Raw genomic sequence first — 22,320 nt, forward strand, 5'->3', positions numbered from 1 at the left:
ATCAATACTATTTTGTTTTCCAGCTGGAACGACCGCTATCCATGTCCCAACCCCCCCGCGCCCCCTCTGGCCCCCTTCCCCCTCCCACCTCACAACCCCTCCTGTTGCAGCAAGCACTCACCTTCTCACAAGAACTCCCGGAATCTCCCGACACCCACGGCCGTGAAGACCCCAACAGGAACAAGATAGAATATGTTCGTTGTTCGCAAGAAGACATCATCGTCAAAACAGAAAACCCCCACAGAGATACACCTGGATCAGGTATGGACCTAAGAAACGGAATACAAGAATTCCACACCCTGCGGTATCAAACCAATAACAATGAACTCAATAACAATTCAAGAAACGGAGACATGAATGACTTTCGTTCCGGTAATAACATCCACCATGGTACCAACAACAATCTGAGCATCAATCCAAACCTCAAGAACGCTGCCAGCCACATATTCAATAACGATAGAAATAACTTACACCTTCAAAGGAGCAACGCCAACATGAACAATGTTAACGAAATTATTCTTACGTCGAATAACGTGAATGATTTGACGACGCAAAGAAATAACGGCGATTACAGAAACAATTTATCCGACGAGTATTCCCGGTTGAATAACTTGGGGATACAAGATAAGAATCTGGAGAACAGTTTGCGAAATAACGTCTTGAATAACATGGAAAGGCAGAACAGCTATAATCATTTCACAATATCTGATAACATTTCTAGGAAGCTCGGCGGCAGTCCCAACGTGCCGATTGACACAGTTAAAAGCGTGATGGTGAACAATATCGCTAATCACATTGACATACACAGGGTAAACAATAATGTGGACATGCACAGGACCAACAATAAGATTGAGATTCGTACGTCTAACGAGATGAGGATTTTGAAACCAGCGCCAATGATGCAAGCTCAGCAAATTTCTCTGTCTTCGGTGCAGACCGTGGATTCTGTATCATATGGACAGCCAACGTTGTACGTTATACCGCAGAATTCGCAGCACGACAAGAAGTTTGTCATCATAAAAAGTGAGCCTTTGGACACCGTGCAGGTAATTGATACTATTATTATTCTAAAAGCATACATGTGTTGGATGAACTGGAAATGGCTGTGAAGGTTTCCACGATAGCTTGGTTGTTAAAACAGTCTATTGTTAATACAGCTATCCAGAAAGAATGATTGTGGTGTGCAAATCCCGGTTGTGGTTTTTTCTCAGTGTTTTCTTAGGTAATTGATACTATTATTATTCTAAAAGCATACATGTGTTGGATGAACTGGAAATGGCTGTGAAGGTTTCCACGATAGCTTGGTTGTTAAAACAGTCTAATGTTAATACAGCTATCCAGAAAGAATGATTGTGGTGTGCAAATCCCGGTTGTGGTTTTTTCTCAGTGTTTTCTTAGGTAATTGATACTATTATTATTCTAAAAGCATACATGTGTTGGATGAACTGGAAATGGCTGTGAAGGTTTCCACGATAGCTTGGTTGTTAAAACAGTCTATTGTTAATACAGCTATCCAGAAAGAATGATTGTGGTGTGCAAATCCCGGTTGTGGTTTTTTCTCAGTGTTTTCTTAGGTAATTGATACTATTATTATTCTAAAAGCATACATGTGTTGGATGAACTGGAAATGGCTGTGAAGGTTTCCACGATAGCTTGGTTGTTAAAACAGTCTAATGTTAATACAGCTATCCAGAAAGAATGATTGTGGTGTGCAAATCCCGGTTGTGGTTTTTTCTCAGTGTTTTCTTAGGTAATTGATACTATTATTATTCTAAAAGCATACATGTGTTGGATGAACTGGAAATGGCTGTGAAGGTTTCCACGATAGCTTGGTTGTTAAAACAGTCTAATGTTAATACAGCTATCCAGAAAGAATGATTGTGGTGTGCAAATCCCGGTTGTGGTTTTTTCTCAGTGTTTTCTTAGGTAATTGATACTATTATTATTCTAAAAGCATACATGTGTTGGATGAACTGGAAATGGCTGTGAAGGTTTCCACGATAGCTTGGTTGTTAAAACAGTCTATTGTTAATACAGCTATCCAGAAAGAATGATTGTGGTGTGCAAATCCCGGTTGTGGTTTTTTCTCAGTGTTTTCTTAGGTTCCATGGTAACTTCACGACACTTTTATAAAGTCTATGAAGATATCTAACCTAGTTTTGTTTCTTCACTTTTCATAACTTTTATCAGTTGTCCAGTTACGTTTTTCTGTAATTTTTACATTATAGGTACATAATAATATTATAATTATTTGTGAGTCAGCCATTGAGGTACATAATAATATTATTATTATTTGTGAGTCAGCTATTGAGGTACATAAATTCATAAAGAGTTTTGTTATCTTATCTGCAGTAAATTATTTTAGTATTACAATTAACATGAATGGTATTTGTTTACTTTTCACTAAAACGTAACACAATTGAATGGTACCCAGTTTCAGGACAAAACGGCAACCTTGATAAGGACATCTGGCGATACGCAGACGGTGCTCAGCCGAACCGTCGGTGATTCTAGTGAACAGGTATTTTTTGTAAGAACCGTTTTTTGCATTACATATTAATAATTATATTAACCTTTGTAAAACAGCCTTACATTGTGGCGTTTCACCAAAAATACCATTCAATGAAGAAAGCTGCATGGCACAGCAGTAAACTCTTTGACTGCAGGCTGGTTGACAGCTCGCTGGTTTATTCCCTGTAGGAGCCAGACTAGCACAGACATCACCGTCCTTAACTCTTTTCTATTTCCCCCTGCAGAGAAGTAACCTGGGCAACATGGTCGGCAGTGCGGTTATAGTGCACCCCAGCCAGTTGCTACCTGTGCTGCCTCCGCCCCAACCGCACACTCCGACCACCCCACATTCTACCATCATCGGTGAGTTCATCAACTCATACTCACAATATGTAGCAATGTTCCAATTTCCCATTCAAAAACACAAACATATCACAAAAAGTTCACCGTTAACTTCCAAGCACAGTTGGGTCTGTCCGATGATTGATTATGTGGAAATCACTCCATATATTGAATTGCTGCCGTGGTAGAATTGCCATTGGCATGTCTAAGACACATTAACATATCGTAGTATTTTGCATTAGTATATTCATTGTAATACAAAAATCAAGCACTGTTTTAAAACACAAAAAGTTCACCGTTAACTTCCAAGCACAGTTGGGTCTGTCCGATGATTGATTATGTGGAAATCACTCCATATATTGAATTGCTGCCGTGGTAGAATTGCCATTGGCATGTCTAAGACACATTAACATATCGTAGTATTTTGCATTAGTATATTCATTGTAATACAAAAATCAAGCACTGTTTTAAAACACAAAAAATGTTATAAATAAATCGTTAATAAATGTCTAAATGGGACTTTTGAAGAATGTCGGTGACAAAAACCGTACATACGATATGGGTATTAAATTACGCGTCTTGACCTACATAACCCTAACGGCTCGGTGAAAAAATGATCAGTAAGCTCCTTGGCACCATTTTTTCTCCAAATATACATTTTTTTTTTTTTTTTTTTTTTTTTTTTAAACATACAACAAACGATGTTGTATTCCCATGAGTTATTAAACTCATTAAGGGATCGCCAAATGGTAGTTTTCAAATAGAAGAATAAAAAAATTAAAAAAAGAGTTTTGTACAGAAAAATTAGATTAAAAATTAAAAATAACCAACCCAACCCAATGTGCAGACACAATGTATGAAGAAAACATTTCACAGAAGCGACATACAGACACAACATATGAAGAATCACTTTACAGATATGTTACAAAAACAATTGTCTTATAAGACTTTATGAATTTTTATAATCACTCATTTGATTTATGTACTGTTGGTGTCAAAAAGTTGAAAAAGTATACTCAATGATGGATTATATAAATGCATAAAAACAAAATCAGGAAAATATATTAAAAAGTACGGGGTCAAAAATAAACAGACCTAATACAAGATGTTTTACATTCAAAATACATGAGAAGATTAAAAAAGCTCATCATCTCTGGATGTACAAAGTTTGGTATTTGGAGATAATTAGGACGGCTATCAGAACAGAGTTTGTACCTACTTATGACTCGTTTTCCAAATAACATTTGAAAAAATAGGATTTCAATATATCGTTTCGAGATTTGTTAGAGGCATATACCTGTCTTAATTCTTCAGGCAATTTGTTATAGTTAGTGTAGGCAATATATTCTAATGATTTCAGTCCGAACTTTGTTGAGTGTATTTTTGATATATGTAGTTTGTTGTGTTGTCGTGTATTATATTGGTGAACATCGTTGTTATAGTTCAGTTTTATATTTGTGTGGGTGTTACACTGAATAATATTTAAAATGGTGTTTGTTATCTCAAAGCTAGGAACCATCTTAAATGGCAAAACAAGTGCGTGACGGTAAATATCTTTAACAGGTATATCCCAAGGCAAGCCAAAAATGTTACGCATGGCTCTATTTTGGATTATTTGCACCTCCGATATCATTTTTTTGGTAGCAAAGCCCCAGATACTCGAAAGATATGCCAAGTGGGAGTGAATCATAGCATAGTACAATGATCGCAGTATGGCTGTGGGAAGCAATCTACGTAGTCTGTACATTACACCGGTCACCGGAGCAATCTTTGATTTAACATGGTCAAAATGGTTTTTCCATGTAAGCCGTGAGTCAATTAAAAGTCCTAGATACTTCGCGACATCTGTTTGTTCCAGTTTGTTTATTCCCAAGGAAATGTTTAGGCGTTGTCCTTTCCTATTCCCGAATAGCACATAGTGAGTCTTTTTAATGTTTAGGCTAAGTTTATTGATTCTCAACCACTCGGCTAGATGACCCAAATCCCTTTCCATGTCTTTTTCCATTTCGTTTAAATTAGTATTATGATAGAATAATATTGTGTCATCAGCATAAAGTTGAAGGGTACCTTTCAACCCCCATTTTGCAATATCATTTATATAAATCAAGAATAATAAAGGCCCGAGAATCGAGCCCTGTGGTACACCACATGTTATATTTCTATGATCACTTGATTCTTTTCCAATAACAACCGAAGAGCACCTACCCGTAAGATAACTAGATAAAAGTTTTAGATTTTTGCCCACGATGCCCAGATATTCAAGCTTTTCTAACAGAATCTTATGATCAACCGTATCGAACGCTTTTTTGAGGTCTATGAAAATGCCCGCTGCATATTTTCCTTGATCTAAGTGTTTTTGAAGAGTTAGTATAAAATCAAAGGCAGCACATTTCGTGTTGGAGAATTTTCTGAACCCATATTGTTGAGGCGTGAGAATATTATTAGTTGTGAGATATTTTGTTAGTCTATTTTTGATTACATGTTCAAATACTTTGGAAAAGACTGGGAGTATTGATATTGGACGATAATTAGATGGATTTTTTTTGCAGTCTTCTTTGTGAATTGGAACGATTTTTGCTAGCTTTAATTGATCCGGAAACAGTCCACTCGCTAATGATTGATTAATGAGAATAACAAGATGATCCGCTAATTTTTCTTTACAGAATCCGAGTAAGTTAGTTGTCATACCATCGACCCCTGGAGATGCATTAGTTTTTAGTTTTGATATAATTTTTAAAACTTCTAGTTTGTTTGTATTGGCTATGTAGAGGGACTGTAATGGCTTTGGTTCCATGTTTATTGTATTTACGTCATCTGAATGAGATGGGATGCTCGCAGCTAGATTTTCACCAACCGATGTAAAGAAGTCATTAAACGCTGTACATATCTGCTTAGGGTCATTTATGTCTATATTATTGATGGTAAGAGTTTCAATTTTATTTGTCAAGTTCTTTGGACTGTTAGTTATGATTGAATTTATTGTTTTCCAAGTTTGTCTTGGATTATGTATGTTTTCTTTAAAAATATCTGTGTAATATTTTGTTTTGGCGAAACGTCTGTAATTAGTTACCGAATTTCTCGACTTATTTTTATGTGATATAAGAAGACTGTTTAGCGGATCTTTTTTCCACTGTTTGTAATAAGTATTTCTTTCTCTAATAAGAAGATCTAATTTTTTGTCAAACCATGGTGTATTACCTTGCTTAGGGTTTCCCATTCGTAACCTTGGCTTAAATTTGCAAGTGTCAATCGCTGTTTTGATATATTTAAAAAATTGATTAAAATTTTCGGTTATATTGGTAGTGTTGTGAGAAAACGGTTGGGTTTCAAAATATGTTCTCAGAGCCCTCTTATTGATACTGATGTTTATGTTTGGTGGTATTCTGTTGTTGGAGTGGTGTTTCAAAGAGTTTTGGTAGTCTAAAATCATTATACTGTGATCACTTATCTGGTTATCAATATTGGAGGTCGTTGAAGATATGTTTTCTCTATTTGATATAATATGGTCTAAAAGAGAACTGCTGGTTTCCGTAACTCTCGTGGGATGTGTATTATTACATATGAAATAATTATATGAAAATAAAGTGTTGATGTATTTTTTTGTTGTGTCATTTTTTTTAAGAACATTAATGTTGAAATCCCCGAAGATGAGTGTATCTAGGCTACTTTTTTGTAATATAGATTCAAGAGATACTAGAAAATCATTTATATTGTTGTTAGGTTTCCTGTATATACCATATATATTTAATGGTTTAAAATGTTTATATTGAACCCTAACTCCTAAAAAAGAGTTTTCATTTGACCACTTTTCAATAACTTCACAGTTAAATGTTTTGTGAGTATATATCGCCACTCCTCCTCCTCTTCCAGTAGTCCGGGAAGCAAAAGTGCCCTGGTAGCCATCGATGTTGAACAATAATCCTTCTCCATCTCCCAGCCATGTTTCGGTGACAACTAAGACGTGCACAGTATCCGGTATCCTTTTGAGCGTTTCTTCTATTTCGTCTACTTTGTTTCGAATACTTCTGGCATTAATGTACAGGACTCTCAAGCTATTTTTTATAGGTATATAGTCATCCACCGATTGGTACTTCCTTTGTATGATTGATTGGTCAGCAGCTTTTTTCAACAAATTCCGGCGTAGTCTACTTTTTCCCTAACACGTTTATCCATCATCTTCCAGATTGGACATTCTGAGCTGGTGGCTCTGTGATCGTTATGACTTACATTATTACAGTTGGCACATGTAGGCTGCTCTTTTTTGTTAGGGCAGGCCTCGAATTTGTGGTTGCCCCCGCAGTGAACACAGGCCGTTTCTTCCTTGCAGAACAATTGGGTGTGTCCGAAACCCATACATTTATAGCATTGGACCAATGGTGACTGATCCTCCACTTTTAAACGTTGGTATCCCACATTGATATGGCCAGCTTCTATCAAGCTTTTCCAGTTTTTTGGCGATAATTCTAATACTGTATTGCAAAGAAGTGCATTCCTATGATTTTTTTTGTATTTAATTAATATTTTTTGCGAGAAATCTATACCTATCCCATTATTTTGTTTCTCCAGGGAATGCATTAGGTCATCATTAGTAGCTCCCTTGATAAGGCCTCTAATTATAACCATAGGATTCAATTTTTTTCCTTCTGCTATATTTATTTTGCCTTGTAGCCCTTTATTTAATTCTTCTTTAAATTTATTTTTATCTTCCAGGGAGGCCATATTGAAGATTAATTTGTCGCTGTTATTCGATTTTCGCATGCGTGCAACACCGATCCCCAGAGTGCGAACATCTACGTGCTTTTTGATGAGTTTTTCAATGTCGGCTGATTTTTTCTGTGGGTCGTCGGAGCTTATTACTAGGGCATGATTCTGAAGGGTTGTCTTCTGCCTAGCTGCAATAGTCGCGTACGTTGTAGCTTGAGGGGTTTGGTCCAGCTTTTTATTGATTTTATTAATATCATTGGAGAGCAATTCGATGCTTCTCATAACATTTTTTAAAGGTGTTTCGGAGTGAATTTGGGAGAAATGATCTGCCATTTCCACTACGTAATCTATTAAGCAACTTACGCCGTTCTTTATGGTCGTCCGTTTTCGTCGTTCGTTCTTCTTTAAAAATTTGTAGAATCACACTCCTGGCTTTATTCACATTCAAACATTACACCACGCACAAAATATTTACCCATTAGTTTCGGGCAAAAAGCAAAAGTGTCGAAACACACTCTTTGCTTCATCCACATTCAACACGAAAATACATATATTTTTTATTTTTTACATCCACTTACTCGAATAATTTTTACCCATTAGTTGCCTGCAACGGGAAAAAAGCTAGTAATACTTTAAAACCAGGTTTTTTTTTTGTTTTACTATTAAATATTTTTAATTAGTTAGGTACTTTGATCTTCAGTAATAATTTATAAGAATTTGATCAATAAAAAAATTAACTTCTGACTCGATTTACTGGAAAACGAAATGAAATACTGGAATAAAATCGACTCCAAATTTGATGTAGATCACCAGTTTCCTGCTTGTACTACGAGTTTCCAGACACCGTGTATTACTAGATACTATATTTTGACTGTTACAGTATAACCCTTTTCATTTGAATCCCGATAATTCATCAAAACACATTTTATGTTATTCGAAATGTATCGTTGAATGTCTCCTGAAACATAAAATAAAGTAATTTTTTAGCTGATAGCTCTGATGCAAGTTGGCCCTATTTCCCATAAGAATTGTTTGTGACAGAAATATAGGTTGCTACAGAGTTGTCAGCAACAGCATATTATTTAGAATGAAATTATTTGTCAGTAAGCAACACGGGCCGCGGTGTGTTCCCCTGGCAAACGCTGGTCCCCATCCTGGGCCGTGGGGGCGCCGTAGTGTCCCCGCCCCCCTCCCAGCTGTCCCCCCCACCGTCGGCTCCTGCGCGCCCCGCACTGCCATCGCTCGCCCCACTGCCCTCACCCGACCTGCTGCCCCCGTGCCACATTAAGGTGGAGGACGATATAGCAGGTAAGAAACCCTTAAATATTCCAGTCAAACCTACAACTCGCAGCACTTTCCTATATGCCTCTGCCATAGGCCACACCAAGTGGTTCGCTACGTTCACTGACTTAGCAGGGGTGCCCGGATTCATGAGATGAGGTTTGTCCACCAACTGCGTGGCAGGAAAGATCAAGAGAGACCCTTTGACCTCTCCAGCAGAACTCTCTCGGAACATCGCCTTGCACCGGAGTGGGAGGGATGGATTTATATTTATATATTTTTACGCTCCTCAGGGCCTCCTGTGTGGAGCTAATCTACAACAAAAGGATCTAACCTGAAAAGGAAGGCCTGATTATTGTCCAATACATTTGCTACCTCCAATTTTAAGCTCATATTTGACATGTGTTCAGAAATAAATCACTATGTATATCTCTCATCAGTCATAATTTTTTTTTAAATTACCTCTTGTTAGTAAAGAAAAGTTCACTTTCTCGCTGTGAGAAGGAATTTCTATATGTGAGATTCATCAACTCTATGGAATGCGTGAAGAGGGCATTCTTTATCTGTATAAAGTATAACAAAACTATGCTTGGTAGTCCGCACGGTACTGCAATAACACATTGCCTACTGCCTAGGAGCACTTTTTTCTGTTGATGGAACTATGCTCTTCCCAAGGCAAAAGTGACCACTGAGCGATCAACTAACTTAAGGAACCTAATTTACTGGATTAAGCATGCCTCAGTAAATGACTAGTTATAAAAAGTGTCAAAAGAGTGAAAAAAATCGTCATTGCTGTCATCAGCATTCGTGTTCTTGTCTGTTTGGTTGTGTCGCGTTTGTCAGTTTAAATATTATTTTTTATTAATATGGACAGCGATGATGAAGATATAATAGATATCGCTGAATGGGAGGAAGTAATTGACAGTAATATCGGGTTGCACAGGCGGCGACAAGATGAAGATGTCGGTTCTATTCAATTATTGAATGACAAAGATTTCTTCAACCGTTTTCGTATGCCAAAAGCATGTTTTTATTAATATGGACAGCGATGATGAAGATATAATAGATATCGCTGAATGGGAGGAAGTAATTGACAGTAATATCGGGTTGCACAGGCGGCGACAAGATGAAGATGTCGGTTCTATTCAATTATTGAATGACAAAGATTTCTTCAACCGTTTTCGTATGTCAAAAGCATGTTTTTATTAATATGGACAGCGATGATGAAGATATAATAGATATTGCTGAATGGGAGGAAGTAATTGACAGTAATATCAGGTTGCACAGGCGGCGACAAGATGAAGATGTCGGTTCTATTCAATTATTGAATGACAAAGATTTCTTCAACCGTTTTCGTATGTCAAAAGCATGTTTTTATTAATATGGACAGCGATGATGAAGATATAATAGATATCGCTGAATGGGAGGAAGTAATTGACAGTAATATCGGGTTGCACAGGCGGCGACAAGATGAAGATGTCGGTTCTATTCAATTATTGAATGACAAAGATTTCTTCAACCGTTTTCGTATGTCAAAAGCATGTTTTTATTAATATGGACAGCGATGATGAAGATATAATAGATATTGCTGAATGGGAGGAAGTAATTGACAGTAATATCGGGTTGCACAGGCGGCGACAAGATGAAGATGTCGGTTCTATTCAATTATTGAATGACAAAGATTTCTTCAACCGTTTTCGTATGTCAAAAGCATGTTTTTATTAATATGGACAGCGATGATGAAGATATAATAGATATCGCTGAATGGGAGGAAGTAATTGACAGTAATATCGGGTTGCACAGGCGGCGACAAGATGAAGATGTCGGTTCTATTCAATTATTGAATGACAAAGATTTCTTCAACCGTTTTCGTATGTCAAAAGCATGTTTTTATTAATATGGACAGCGATGATGAAGATATAATAGATATTGCTGAATGGGAGGAAGTAATTGACAGTAATATCGGGTTGCACAGGCGGCGACAAGATGAAGATGTCGGTTCTATTCAATTATTGAATGACAAAGATTTCTTCAACCGTTTTCGTATGTCAAAAGCATGTTTTTATTAATATGGACAGCGATGATGAAGATATAATAGATATCGCTGAATGGGAGGAAGTAATTGACAGTAATATCGGGTTGCACAGGCGGCGACAAGATGAAGATGTCGGTTCTATTCAATTATTGAATGACAAAGATTTCTTCAACCGTTTTCGTATGTCAAAAGCATGTTTTTATTAATATGGACAGCGATGATGAAGATATAATAGATATTGCTGAATGGGAGGAAGTAATTGACAGTAATATCGGGTTGCACAGGCGGCGACAAGATGAAGATGTCGGTTCTATTCAATTATTGAATGACAAAGATTTCTTCAACCGTTTTCGTATGTCAAAAGCATGTTTTTATTAATATGGACAGCGATGATGAAGATATAATAGATATTGCTGAATGGGAGGAAGTAATTGACAGTAATATCGGGTTGCACAGGCGGCGACAAGATGAAGATGTCGGTTCTATTCAATTATTGAATGACAAAGATTTCTTCAACCGTTTTCGTATGTCAAAAGCATGTTTTTATTAATATGGACAGCGATGATGAAGATATAATAGATATCGCTGAATGGGAGGAAGTAATTGACAGTAATATCGGGTTGCACAGGCGGCGACAAGATGAAGATGTCGGTTCTATTCAATTATTGAATGACAAAGATTTCTTCAACCGTTTTCGTATGTCAAAAGCATGTTTTTATTAATATGGACAGCGATGATGAAGATATAATAGATATCGCTGAATGGGAGGAAGTAATTGACAGTAATATCGGGTTGCACAGGCGGCGACAAGATGAAGATGTCGGTTCTATTCAATTATTGAATGACAAAGATTTCTTCAACCGTTTTCGTATGTCAAAAGCATGTTTTTATTAATATGGACAGCGATGATGAAGATATAATAGATATCGCTGAATGGGAGGAAGTAATTGACAGTAATATCGGGTTGCACAGGCGGCGACAAGATGAAGATGTCGGTTCTATTCAATTATTGAATGACAAAGATTTCTTCAACCGTTTTCGTATGTCAAAAGCATGTTTTTATTAATATGGACAGCGATGATGAAGATATAATAGATATCGCTGAATGGGAGGAAGTAATTGACAGTAATATCGGGTTGCACAGGCGGCGACAAGATGAAGATGTCGGTTCTATTCAATTATTGAATGACAAAGATTTCTTCAACCGTTTTCGTATGTCAAAAGCATGTTTTTATTAATATGGACAGCGATGATGAAGATATAATAGATATTACTGAATGGGAGGAAGTAATTGACAGTAATATCGGGTTGCACAGGCGGCGACAAGATGAAGATGTCGGTTCTATTCAATTATTGAATGACAAAGATTTCTTCAACCGTTTTCGTATGTCAAAAGCATGTTTTTATTAATATGGACAGCGATGATGAAGATATAATAGATATCGCTGAATGGGAGGAAGTAATTGACAGTAATATCGGGTTGCACAGGCGGCGACAAGATGAAGATGTCGGTTCTATTCAATTATTGAATGACAAAGATTTCTTCAACCGTTTTCGTATGTCAAAAGCATGTTTTTATTAATATGGACAGCGATGATGAAGATATAATAGATATCGCTGAATGGGAGGAAGTAATTGACAGTAATATCGGGTTGCACAGGCGGCGACAAGATGAAGATGTCGGTTCTATTCAATTATTGAATGACAAAGATTTCTTCAACCGTTTTCGTATGTCAAAAGCATGTTTTTATTAATATGGACAGCGATGATGAAGATATAATAGATATCGCTGAATGGGAGGAAGTAATTGACAGTAATATCGGGTTGCACAGGCGGCGACAAGATGAAGATGTCGGTTCTATTCAATTATTGAATGACAAAGATTTCTTCAACCGTTTTCGTATGTCAAAAGCATGTTTTTATTAATATGGACAGCGATGATGAAGATATAATAGATATTGCTGAATGGGAGGAAGTAATTGACAGTAATATCGGGTTGCACAGGCGGCGACAAGATGAAGATGTCGGTTCTATTCAATTATTGAATGACAAAGATTTCTTCAACCGTTTTCGTATGTCAAAAGCATGTTTTTATTAATATGGACAGCGATGATGAAGATATAATAGATATCGCTGAATGGGAGGAAGTAATTGACAGTAATATCGGGTTGCACAGGCGGCGACAAGATGAAGATGTCGGTTCTATTCAATTATTGAATGACAAAGATTTCTTCAACCGTTTTCGTATGTCAAAAGCATGTTTTTATTAATATGGACAGCGATGATGAAGATATAATAGATATTACTGAATGGGAGGAAGTAATTGACAGTAATATCGGGTTGCACAGGCGGCGACAAGATGAAGATGTCGGTTCTATTCAATTATTGAATGACAAAGATTTCTTCAACCGTTTTCGTATGTCAAAAGCATGTTTTTATTAATATGGACAGCGATGATGAAGATATAATAGATATTGCTGAATGGGAGGAAGTAATTGACAGTAATATCGGGTTGCACAGGCGGCGACAAGATGAAGATGTCGGTTCTATTCAATTATTGAATGACAAAGATTTCTTCAACCGTTTTCGTATGTCAAAAGCATGTTTTTATTAATATGGACAGCGATGATGAAGATATAATAGATATTGCTGAATGGGAGGAAGTAATTGACAGTAATATCGGGTTGCACAGGCGGCGACAAGATGAAGATGTCGGTTCTATTCAATTATTGAATGACAAAGATTTCTTCAACCGTTTTCGTATGTCAAAAGCATGTTTTTATTAATATGGACAGCGATGATGAAGATATAATAGATATCGCTGAATGGGAGGAAGTAATTGACAGTAATATCGGGTTGCACAGGCGGCGACAAGATGAAGATGTCGGTTCTATTCAATTATTGAATGACAAAGATTTCTTCAACCGTTTTCGTATGTCAAAAGCATGTTTTTATTAATATGGACAGCGATGATGAAGATATAATAGATATCGCTGAATGGGAGGAAGTAATTGACAGTAATATCGGGTTGCACAGGCGGCGACAAGATGAAGATGTCGGTTCTATTCAATTATTGAATGACAAAGATTTCTTCAACCGTTTTCGTATGTCAAAAGCATGTTTTTATTAATATGGACAGCGATGATGAAGATATAATAGATATCGCTGAATGGGAGGAAGTAATTGACAGTAATATCGGGTTGCACAGGCGGCGACAAGATGAAGATGTCGGTTCTATTCAATTATTGAATGACAAAGATTTCTTCAACCGTTTTCGTATGTCAAAAGCATGTTTTTATTAATATGGACAGCGATGATGAAGATATAATAGATATCGCTGAATGGGAGGAAGTAATTGACAGTAATATCGGGTTGCACAGGCGGCGACAAGATGAAGATGTCGGTTCTATTCAATTATTGAACAAATAATTAACAAAAAACAAACAACAAACAAAAAACAAATAACAATAATTAACAAAAAACAATAATTAACAAATAACAAACAAAAAACAAATTTTGATCTATGGTTGCTAACAACTTGTTTTGACAGCTCCCGCTTTAAATACTAAAAAGTATTGTTTTTTACATAAAATACGCGTTAACATTTCCGTGTGTGTTCATGCAAATGGTATCACGGAACGAATAAAGTGTTTTTTGCTAGTGGGCAATCAATAATTACTGCAAGATTGATCATTGAACTGTTCGTAATTCGTAACAAAAGTGTTGTTTGTAATCTAAAAAATTTTCACAAATAATAAAACAAGTTTATCACACGTTGAAAGTGTCTACAAAGAAAAGATAAATAAACATTCTTAACATAAACAAAATCACATCAATAGTACAAATTAAGAATAAACAGCTCAGCCTGAGTTGTTTACTTATCATACAGTTAAAAGACATTTTTGCGCACCACAGACAATAATATTACTATCTCGATAACCGAAATTTTGTGTGGGGCATTTTTGAATACAAAATAATAATGCCACTGGAAAACACTCGCTCCAAATCTAAAAATAATGTCGTTGCGTCACCGAGTACCTTGTCAGTGGAGAATAATCAAACACTTATTGATTATATTGACAATAAATTCTCAAATTTGAAAAAAGAAATGTTCCAAAAAATTGAATTTGAGATGTCAGAATCAAAAAAAGCCACTGATTTCATTGCTCAGAAATACGATGAAATACTGGTAAAATTAAACGACTTGGCGGGAATGAAAACAGATGTGGAAAAAATGAAAAAAGACCTCCTAAGAATGACGCATTTCGATATTCGGCTTGCTGAACTTGAACAAAATACTTTATCTAACCAAGTAGAAATTTCCGGAGTAGATGAAAATACTAATGAACATCCGGTTGACACAGCGAAACATATTGCTAGTAAGCTGGGCGTTGAAGTCACTAATGAAGACTTTCTGGATGCTTATCGCGTTCCTGACCGTCGTCAAGGTTTTCCCAGAAAAATTATCATTAAATTCCACCATTCCAGCATTCCAATTCGACACAACCTGCTTGCAGCAAAGAACAAAACCAAGAATCTAAGTTCAACTTTATACATCGGTGAAGTGTTGTCTGCATATAATAAGGACTTACTATGGAAGACCAAAAATCGAGCCCGGGAATTAAACTACCAATATACCTGGTTCAAAAACGGGAAAGTTTTTACAAGGAAATCAACTGAATCAAAAATCATCAACATAAAACATGAACGAGACTTACAAACACTTTAAAATCTAATTGCATTGTTGACATTATGTATTTAAAATGGATACCGATATGGAAGAACTCACACACCAGCTATACGAAGATGAAATTGTCACTACTAAAACAAGCAACATAAAACTATATCTAAAAAACAACTTGAAAATAATACACCAAAATATAAGAAGCATCAATAAAAACTTCGAAGGATTTCTTATAAACATTAAACAAATAAATATTGAATTTGATATTATTATCCTAACAGAATGTTGGATTAAAAATTCTTATACACCAAAAAATTTAGAAGGCTACTATTGCATCAATACTTCATACAATACTAAACAAAATGATGGAATTGTAGTTTACATCAAAAACAACCTGAAAATTACTACCAAAGAAATTAAAATAAATGACTCCAACTGCCTACACATACAAGCTAACTCAGTGATTAATATACTGGCTATTTATAGATCCCCATCTGCACCTAACATTACAAACTTCCTTACCTCACTTGAAACTGAGTTACTTAAACTAAAACACTGTAGTAATCTGTTTCTGATTGGAGATATGAACATTAATATTTTAGCAAATGGTCACCCTCAAAGAGATGATTACCTAAATGCTATAAGCTACTACGGTCTCATTAGTTACATTAACAAACCTACTAGAGTCACTGAAGAATCTCTCTCTTGCATCGACCATATAATTGGTAGAACGAAACTATCTATCAATACTATAATATATGAATCCACAGTAACAGACCACTACTCTACAATATTGGAAGTAGGAAATGAAAATAAAAGACAAAGTGACAATGTTAATGTACCTATTATGAAAAATAAAATTGACTGGAATAAAATTGTAGACAACTTAAAAAACGAAAAATGGGAAAACTTGTACTCAATTACTGATAATGATACGGCATGGAATTATTTCACTAATTTTATGGAAAACCAAATAAATCTACACTCCAACCATAAAGAGGTACTAAATAAAAAAAATACAACCACGAAACCATGGATTACACCTGGACTCTTAAAATGTATTAGGAAGAGAGATAATATACACAAAAAAATTAGGAATGATCCAAATAATTACCTACTTTCTATATTTTATAAGAAATACAGAAATATATGTACAAAGTTAATTAAACATGCAAAAAATAAATACTACTCTAGAAAAATTATTGAATGTAATAATGACTCTAGAAAGATCTGGCAAATTCTTAAAGAGATAACACATTCAAAGAAATTTAGAGGTCAAATCGAGGAACTTACAATTGATAATCAGACTGTGAATTTTAACTCTGACCCGAAGACTATTGCCGACCATGCAAATACCTTTTTTACGAATATTGGATCAAAACTGGCCAGTAAAATAAAAGAAAACATCAGCTGCAACACTAAAATTCCTCCATTAGACGAGGATCTCCGAGAAGAAATTCAAATAAAATTCTCTCTAAAAGAGGTATCAATTGACGATATCATCAAAGAAATAGACTCACTGAAAGAGATGACATCTCCTGGACATGACAATATACCAAGTAAACTTCTAAAATCACTAAAATCTCATATAGCCTTTCCCCTTAAATTTCTAGTTAACAAGAGCTTCACTCAAGGTTGTTTTCCAAATGTATTAAAAAAAGGTACTATCTCTCCAATTTTTAAAGGTGGAAAAAAAACTGAAATTACCAATTACAGACCAATTTGTGTTCTAAGTTCACTTTCTAAAATTGTAGAAGGTTTACTAAGAGATCAACTGACTACTTACCTTGACTCTAATAAAATATTATCAACCAATCAGTTTGGTTTTCGCAAGAACTTGTCAACCTCAGACGCCATCGCTAATGTTACAGACTTCATAATAAGTAATGTTGACAAAGGAAATAAATGTTTAGCAATTTTCCTTGATCTTGCAAAGGCGTTTGACACTGTGAACCATAAAATACTTTTAGATAAACTTAAGAGGATAGGAATATCAGATTCAGTCCTGCAATTATTTCATAGTTATCTAACTGATCGAACTCAATGTGTTAAAATAAACAGTACCTATAGTAGTCCACAAAAAACGGTATGTGGTGTTCCACAAGGTAGCATCTTAGGACCCTTATTATTCTTAATATATATAAATGATTTATGCAACCTACAAATTTGTGGACAAATCACAACTTTTGCCGATGATACAGTTTTGCTATTTTATGCTAAATCTTGGGATGATGTCTTTAAAAAAGCAGAAAATGGCTTTCGTATTGTTAAATATTGGCTAGATACCCACATATTAACCCTGAATACAGATAAAACAAAATTTTTAACTTTTAGAATATCAAATAAGCTCATACCTTCACAACAAAGCCTCAAACTACACAGCTGTAACCCCTTATTAATCCCATGTACTTGTCCTTCTATAAGTAGAGTTGATAGCATTAAATATCTTGGTATTCAATTAGACGATCGTCTTAAATGGAATCTACATGTTGCAAACCTAACGGCAAAATTGAGGAAACTCATCTACTTCTTTAAAAACGTTAGGGATATCTTAAATAAAAAACAACTGAAACAAGTTTACTGTGCTCTTGTACAATCATCCCTTGAATATGGTATTATCAGTTGGGGTAGTGCCTCAAATACTTGCCTGGAACCTTTAGCAAAGATTCAAAAACTAATTCTGAAGGTTATTCTCAAAGTCCCATTGAGGACGAGCACTGATTTTATTTTTAAGGCACTTCATGTTCCTAACTTGGAAAAATTGTATTCAAAAAATATCCTGCTTCATCAATTTAAAAATGCACATATGTTTGAAGAACGAATAAGCACTAGAGCCCTAAGACAGTCACATATAAAATCTTTTAGCATCCCAGTTTGTCAAACCTCTTATGGTCAAAGAAGTTTTAAATACAATGCTACGAAACTATTCAATTCTTTACCTACTGACATTAGAAATACGCAAACAAAAAGTTCATTTAAAAGTAAAATCATCGATTACCTCCAATAAACATATCCATTGAGTAATTTTAAATATATTGTCTTATAATACTTGAATTGTATAATTAAAAAAAAAAGATTTTATTTTATTTTATTATTGTGTCATGTTTCATAGTTTGTTAACAACCGCTCTGTAAATTGCCATCTCAACACAGGCGTTTTCACACCTAGTGAGATGGGCAATACTTTAAAAAAAAAAAAAAAAAAAAAAAATTGAATGACAAAGATTTCTTCAACCGTTTTCGTATGTCAAAAGCATGTTTTTATTAATATGGACAGCGATGATGAAGATATAATAGATATCGCTGAATGGGAGGAAGTAATTGACAGTAATATCGGGTTGCACAGGCGGCGACAAGATGAAGATGTCGGTTCTATTCAATTATTGAATGACAAAGATTTCTTCAACCGTTTTCGTATGTCAAAAGCATGTTTTTTATATGTTTTAAATCAAGTTGAAGGAAATCTAACGTATTCAAGTGAAAGGTAAGTTTTTACTTATACAATTGTCATTTTTGCAATCAATATACGAAATATTTTGTACTTTACATCTTAATTGGATTCAATTTAATGTTATTATACTTTGCTTATTCATTTTCAGAAACTGCCCCATTTTGCCATGCTTATACCATTACGCTTTTATGCAACCGGTAGTTTCCACATAACAAACGGAGACTTTTTCAAAATAAGTCCGTCTGCCACCAGTAAAATTGTACAAAAGGTGTCTCAAGCCTTGGCAAGTTTGAGACCTCTTCACATACAATTGCCAAGAGGACAGGAGGTGAATGTCGTCAAGAGGGAATTTTATCAAGTGGCTAGATTCCCCAATGTAATAGGTGCAATTGATTGCACTCACATCAAGATACAATCCCCTGGTAAATGTTGCATACATGACGTGTGTTTGTTGTCTCGTTGTGTTTCTCAACAGCATCAATTAAGTATGTATGTATTGTGTTAACCATCTGCTTTCTCCAAAAGGTGGGCCAGAAGCTGAAACGTTCCGAAATCGAAAGGGATACTTCTCTTTAAATGTTCAAACAATATCAGATGCTAGAATGAGAATCAGGGACATAGTAGTCAGATGGCCAGGAGCTACGCACGACTCGCTCATCTTCCAAGGTTGTTGGGCCAAAGCAATGTTTGAGACAGGCCAGTACCCAAATGGCGCACTCGTAGGAGACAGTGGATATCCATTAAAGGTATTTAACACACAACATTCAAAATACTGTCTTCAGTTTTTGAATAGTTTTAATAACATTATTTGTTAATTATTATATTATATAATTATTTGAAAATTATGCAGGACGATATAATATAATTAAATGATACAGGCAAATGTGCATCATTCTTTTCACAGGTGCTCCACTTGATTTACTTCACGTTAAGGACATTCTGAAAAAGAAAATACTACAAACGTATTAATGTTTTATTTCAGACGTATCTTCTGACCCCGTACAGGAATCCGTCCAACAAAATTACAACCAAATACACATCAAAACAAGAAATGTTGTAGAAAGGCAGTACGGTTTATGGAAAAGAAGATTTCCTGTCTTATCAAATGGCCTTCGATTGAACCTCAACACCACAATGGCAGTCACAGTGGCATGTGAAGTTCTTCATAACATATACATCAATCGTGGGGAGGAACACCCAGAAGATTGGATCCATGGCGTTGGCGATACTCACAACAATGTGGCAGAATTTAACAATGCGGGAAACATTGCACATTTAACCTTTTGAACGCGTTAATTTGCTCCGTTTTATCTATACCCGTACGCGGTACATATTTTCAAATACCTATGCACGCAATTAAATGTCAAATTATAGCATTCTGGCATGATTTATTGGACTATATAGACAGAACAAATTATTCTCCACAATATGATAACAAATCCTCGTGTGTCAACACTCTTGGATGTTTATAAAAACAAAATCATAAAATTTCATACAAAGACGTACCGTATCTTTTGAATGTGGTCCCGCCATTCGCTCGGCGTGTGTGTAATTAGGCCACTGCGTTGATAGACACAAGTGGAACACCATGAGCACTTATCATTTTTTGTTATGATAACTTTTTCTAAAACTGGAGACGTAAATTTTATGTCACAAAATAATAACAAAATTGAACTAACGCCATCCGTTGACAAAATTGTAAACTATGGCACTCGAAGGCGCAAAGAGACTCACTTGATTATCGATGTTTTTAAATGAAACACAATTTTATTTTCGAGAAATTCTTGTAGATGTCAGCATCGTGATAGTTCTACAAATGTTCAAGCGAGCGGGAAATAAATTTATGTCAAAAGACCGCTGGAATATCGGCATTCAAAGTTTCCGTATCAACTGTTGATACGGCCGCGTGTGAGTATGGACTTTTTGCCGTAACAACAGTTGATACGGCCGCGTGCATAGAGTTAAATAGAGACATTATTGCAAATAATATGTATGTATGAGCACTATTTTATAATAAATATTATCTTATTTTTGAGTAAAATTGTTTTAGAATACAGTTGTTTGTATTATTGAGACGATGTTAAGATTGGTGAAGATTTAAATAAAAATATTAAAACAAAACAATTACCACTTTGAAATTTTTTTTAAATGGCCTCCTTGGCTTTCCTCTCCAACCTCAGAATGTCCAGTTGAATCTCTGATAGGGCAGCCTTCGCAGCCCTCTCCTCGTTGAGGATCCGCAATGTTACTTCTGCCTGGGCAGCCTTCGCCATCCTCTCCTCATTAATGGTTTGCAACGTTACTTCTGACTGGGCAGCTTTCGCCACCATTTCCAGTCGTAGTTTAGATTGCATAACTGTCTCGACCTTTTGTAATTGAAGTATTTCTGGTTGAACATCAGCCTGGGAAACTAAAGCCTGCATTTTCTTTATCTCCAGGTCTCTCATATCCTTTCTCTTCGTTCCTTCCGTTTCCAGTTTAGCGGTTGCGACTCTTTGAAGGTCACTAGTCCGTCACCATTTGTTTTAAACACATTCATTTCTTAAATCCCTTCCTGTCAACTGAAGGTGGGAAAGTTGGTACTGAGATCACTGGAGTTTCAGGAAGTGAAGTTGGATTTTCATTCTGAAAAACATGAGAAGAATATCAACGTAATTCGTTTTATAACCAACAACAGATATTTTTTTTTATATGGTGAACCAACCTTTGAAAAGACCATGTAATAAAATAACATTCTTGTAAAGAATGAGAACTACTTTACTGTTTATATGAATAAAGTAATTAATATATTATATGGATTTAGTTGTTTCAAATACAACTGACTATATCCTTTAATGCGACTTATAAGATTAGTGAGACGTCAGGATAAATTAAATAAAAAAAATTACCAATGTCCATTCCACGCTCCCTGCTGATTCCTCCTGTTGACTTTGTGCCGCTGTTGGCTGCATTTCTTCCTGCCAATTACTGCTAGTGGATGCCTGTTCCTGTTGACTACAGGCACTATTGTCTTGGACAGCAGGAGCATTCGAGTCAAACCTTTTAAAATAAGATGAAGGATTTCAGACCAAAATCATATAATACGAACAAGTCATAATGCAGATGTACATTCCAGCTATTTTATTAAACTACAACGCTTCTAAGTTTAAACTAGCAAATAGTTTGACTTCAGCCTTCAGAGGACGAAGCAGCTATCGTTATAATAATTACACATTAGAACTTGTTCATAAATAAAATGTTTTTTTTGCAAATTGTATAATAATATGAAAATAAAACAATTACTTTATTTATAACCACGAATTAATTGCAATAA

The 22,320-nt window shown here is 35.5% G+C and overlaps 1 protein-coding gene across 6 annotated transcripts in view; it reads left to right on the top strand.

Moving 5' to 3' along the window:
- cic (Putative transcription factor capicua) overlaps positions 1-22,320 on the top strand; it is a 101,888-nt gene that overhangs the window by 37,452 nt on the left and 42,116 nt on the right. For 4 of the 6 annotated variants that reach the window (XM_089640528.1, XM_089640532.1, XM_089640531.1 and 1 more), the window contains exons 11-14: positions 24-1,046; positions 2,435-2,530; positions 2,757-2,874; positions 8,662-8,865. In XM_089640528.1, the coding sequence (XP_089496654.1) occupies positions 24-1,046; positions 2,435-2,530; positions 2,757-2,874; positions 8,662-8,865 (1,441 nt within the window). The remainder of the gene's footprint in view (positions 1-23; positions 1,047-2,434; positions 2,531-2,756; positions 2,875-8,661; positions 8,866-22,320) is intronic. The other 2 variants (XM_089640530.1, XM_089640529.1) reach the window with 2 other exon arrangements.

This window comes from Hesperophylax consimilis, chromosome 15 (genome assembly GCF_061612785.1).
Source record: "Hesperophylax consimilis isolate HC1 chromosome 15, BYU_Hcon_1.0, whole genome shotgun sequence".
Taxonomy (NCBI): Eukaryota; Metazoa; Arthropoda; class Insecta; order Trichoptera; family Limnephilidae; genus Hesperophylax; species Hesperophylax consimilis.